Source organism: Hibiscus syriacus, unplaced genomic scaffold (genome assembly GCF_006381635.1).
Source record: "Hibiscus syriacus cultivar Baekdansim isolate YM2019G1 unplaced genomic scaffold, ASM638163v2 tig00110472_pilon, whole genome shotgun sequence".
Classification (NCBI taxonomy): domain Eukaryota; kingdom Viridiplantae; phylum Streptophyta; class Magnoliopsida; order Malvales; family Malvaceae; genus Hibiscus; species Hibiscus syriacus.
The window spans coordinates 2,561,987-2,565,512 of record NW_024062752.1 but is presented as its reverse complement, the minus strand read 5'-3'; the positions used below and the strand labels follow the sequence as shown (position 1 = coordinate 2,565,512).

The window sequence follows — 3,526 nt, the reverse complement described above, 5'->3', positions numbered from 1 at the left end:
TTAAAAAAGATTAAGCATTTTCAAACATTACAAAATATGCTTACCTGCGTGCTATTACACAGGTAAGCAACCGACAAACATATAAACCGCTTCATAAGTTACTCTACGCAAAAAATAAATATTATCCCAAGTTACCAACGATGCAGGCTACAAAATAACCATGATTGGCTACTCAAAGCCAGCTTATCTAATAAGCACAATAAGCTATCATTCTTTAAAATTCACATAAAGATACCATTACTTATTATACTAGCACTTTATTTGTCTTCGGACTTGTAAAATTCCAGCATCAACTTGGCGTGCTCCTTGACCAATTCACTTCGCTCGATGAAAAGCTCCAATTCGGCAATTTGCAATTTCCTCCATTTCGCCTCCAAAGCCGCCTTCTTCTCACAGTCAACCATATCCAAACCATTCTTTAGAACTTCCTCTTCCAAGCTAGACACGCCAAACCTCTTATCAAACAAACTACTACCCGAACTCTTAGTCACCTTCTTATCAATCTCCATTGGCAGCCCAACATCTACTTTTTTATCAGGTGAAGAATGCAACTCAGATTTCAATGCAACCACTGCCTTGTTATTTACCTTGGCTTTCCCATTGGACTTTGCAGAAGACTCAATTTTCCCACTAATCCCTTCTTTGCCCCATATTTTTTTCGATAGCTCGAAAGCATTCTGCTCATGGGCTTTAGAGAAAGTCCGATCCTCACCCTTTTTACCTTTCCCGGCATTGTTTTCAAACTTTTTCTTTAACCTTCTAATCTTATCCATCAATTGTGCTTTCGTAACATCAGTATGAATTGATTTCTTAACAAAATCATAAAATGCATTCATATCAGCACAAGGGTCAGCCCCTTTTTTAGCAGAGTAATCCAGCATACCTTTCAACAAGGCAATCTCGTCGTCTTCACTGAACAACCGCTGGAAAAGCTGCTTCTTTGCATCTTCACCGGTCTTTTTCACCTCCTCCACAGCAGTAGCCGTTGTATTCCCTTCTTCTCCGGCTTTCTTCTTGGGTCGTTTCGCTTCCTTGGCATCTTGTTCAATCTCAGCGGGCCGTTTCGACGAAGAAGAAGCCAAGGGCTTGTAGGATCTGGGTTTATTCGCATTCATGTCTTCCATGGGTTTGGACGCAATAGGCTTGACAATCGGCGTGGCCATATCGGATTCGGATTCAGATTCGGATTCCGTCCCGGACTCCTCAGATTCTTCGTTTCCCACGATGGGCGTGAGGGGTTCAGGCTTTCTAGGTGGTGGGCTCTTCTGGATCAATGGGTTAGAGTAGGTTTGGGGTTCTTCCTCTTCTTCTTCCGTTGAAGATCCTCTTTCCCCGGAGGAAGTCTCCTCGTCATCTTCAGATGAAGAAGCGGTTGGTGGGACTTCAATGGGGTTTGAACGTTTGGGTGCCATGGATTTTCAATAGAGAGAAAGAGTGATAGAGAGGGTGATTAGGGTTTTGTTTTGTGTTTGACAGTTTTGTAGGGAAGATAGAAGCGTGGAAAGTCGAATTCAGCGTACAAAAAGAGAACAGATACGCATCCAATCGGTGTATCCGAGTACGACTGACCTCCGATTTTTGATTTCGTAGTCTCAATCTCTTTCAAATGGGCTTATTATTTGGGCCATTGTTTTCTTATATATAATATTAACACCAATTTATTCATTCAAGTATTAATGGTACAAACCAAACGATCTCGACGATAAATAAATTGTCGTTATTTTTTAAGATCTTGAGTACCAGCACAAAATATATCAAGAGTATAAGTATTATTCAATATCAAATAGTTAAGAGTTATTTTTTTAACAAATATTATTTTATTCTTACTCTAAATTAAAAAATATATTAAATAAATGGTTCATATTACATATAAATATTTACGGTATACCATTTTTCACATAAATATATTAAGTAAATGGTTCGGTGTTATATTTGTTATCGCTATAAACCTGCTATTATTATTATTATTATTTTGAAAATTATAAACCTGCTATTAGGACTTAGGAGTGATGGACGTTTTTCTCATAAATGAAGTATTTAGCCTATATCTTAAATTTCATAAAATTCATTTGATACATCTTTATTTTGCTAATGATTTTCTGTAAAAGATTTTTGTTTCATTTATTAATTTGTAGAATAATTTGTCATTATTTATTAAACTAACTTTTAGGATTTAAAAATTTTAGCTTTTAACCTACTCTTGCGTTGTTCTTTTCTTCTTTGAGTGGCGGACAACGGTATTTATCTTTGTGTTAGTCACCGATCATCTATATTCTTTATTTTCCTTATATTTTTACATCACAATGTTGTTCATTTGGTTTTTTTTAATTTTCAATAATTATGTTTTCATATCGCGTTTTTCTCTGTTTTTATAGTACACTTACATTTTCTTTTGGCATTTTTTATTTTTTTATCGATCGTTTAACTTTTTTTTTCTTTTATTTACTTTTTTTATGGTTGAATTTAATATCGTCACGGCTAATTAATATTGCACTTATTTATTATTCTATTGATCTTTCCTACTTTGGACCTCTCACGAACGCTCTATTCTAATTTGTGATTTTTCATGGTCTTTCAGTAGTTTACTTTTCTGTTGTGGTTCGTTTGTCGGTCCATTCTGATTTATTTTTATCCATTTTTGTTCGAGTACTTCTCGATAAGTTTTAACATTTTCCTTATATGGTTATTTTATGATTTTTCGTGACTAGTTATATTATATTATTGATTATAAATAAATATTCTAATTATATTGTTAGTTCCTAAATTTTATTTTTAATTTTAAATATTTACTCCTGTTAATAAAACTAGTAGTTCTATTTTCATTAAAAATTTATCAATTTTATAGAATAATATAAATTGCTTGAACTTCAACTTAGTTATTCTAAAAGTGAAATGTTTATTTTAAGGATTGATTAATTACATCATATATATGGCAGGAAAAGTTGGGGGCTTGGGGCCAACCATGTCATGAAATTTTACCCTTTTATGGGCTTTTTCCATTTTGCTAACGCTCCATTTTATATTTTTTATCGGGCTTTACATCACCACGGACTGGGACACTCTTCGTTCGGTCCCGATACCATAGAAGCCACACGCAATATAAGACGGGCCTGAAACTTTAGTCTAGCAAACCGCTCGACCTTAGTTGATACTCGAGAAAATTAGCACGAATAACTGTGATTTTAGTAAAAGAATTGTCAATATTCTTTGAGGTCTCGAATTCAAATATCGACAATGTTAGGGGTACGAGCGATCAATATCAAATGGTTGAGAGTTGTCTTTGAACAAATGTACCTTATGCTTACCCCAAATTAATTTAAAACAGAATTTTATGTTATTGACAGTTTGTCCTTTTTAGTTTAAATGAAAAATTATAGTCGGCAAAGAGCATTAGCGGAATATCATGAGGTTAAAGAAAGCTTTGGATTATGTTAATTATTTTTTAAGTATTAATTAATATTTTAAAATATATATTTTTTGAAGAATAAAGAAAGAAAAATTTATCAGACTCCTCATAATTAAAAAA

General features: G+C 33.7%; 1 protein-coding gene across 1 annotated transcript; it reads right to left on the bottom strand.

Moving 5' to 3' along the window:
* LOC120127939 (probable transcription factor At1g11510) lies at positions 1–1,491 on the bottom strand. The gene is made up of 2 exons (XM_039145748.1): positions 156–1,491; positions 1–99 (listed from the first exon to the last, which is right to left on the bottom strand). The coding sequence occupies exon 1, from the start codon at positions 1,410–1,412 to the stop codon at positions 258–260; it is 1,155 nt and encodes a 384-aa protein (XP_039001679.1). The 5' UTR covers positions 1,413–1,491; the 3' UTR covers positions 1–99; positions 156–257.
* Positions 1,492–3,526: the final 2,035 nt, after the last annotated feature.

What these genes read in the sequence shown, in the direction of transcription:
- LOC120127939 (XM_039145748.1), bottom strand. Translation starts at nt 1,412, where the DNA reads ATGGCACCCAAACGTTCAAACCCCATTGAAGTCCCACCAACCGCTTCT.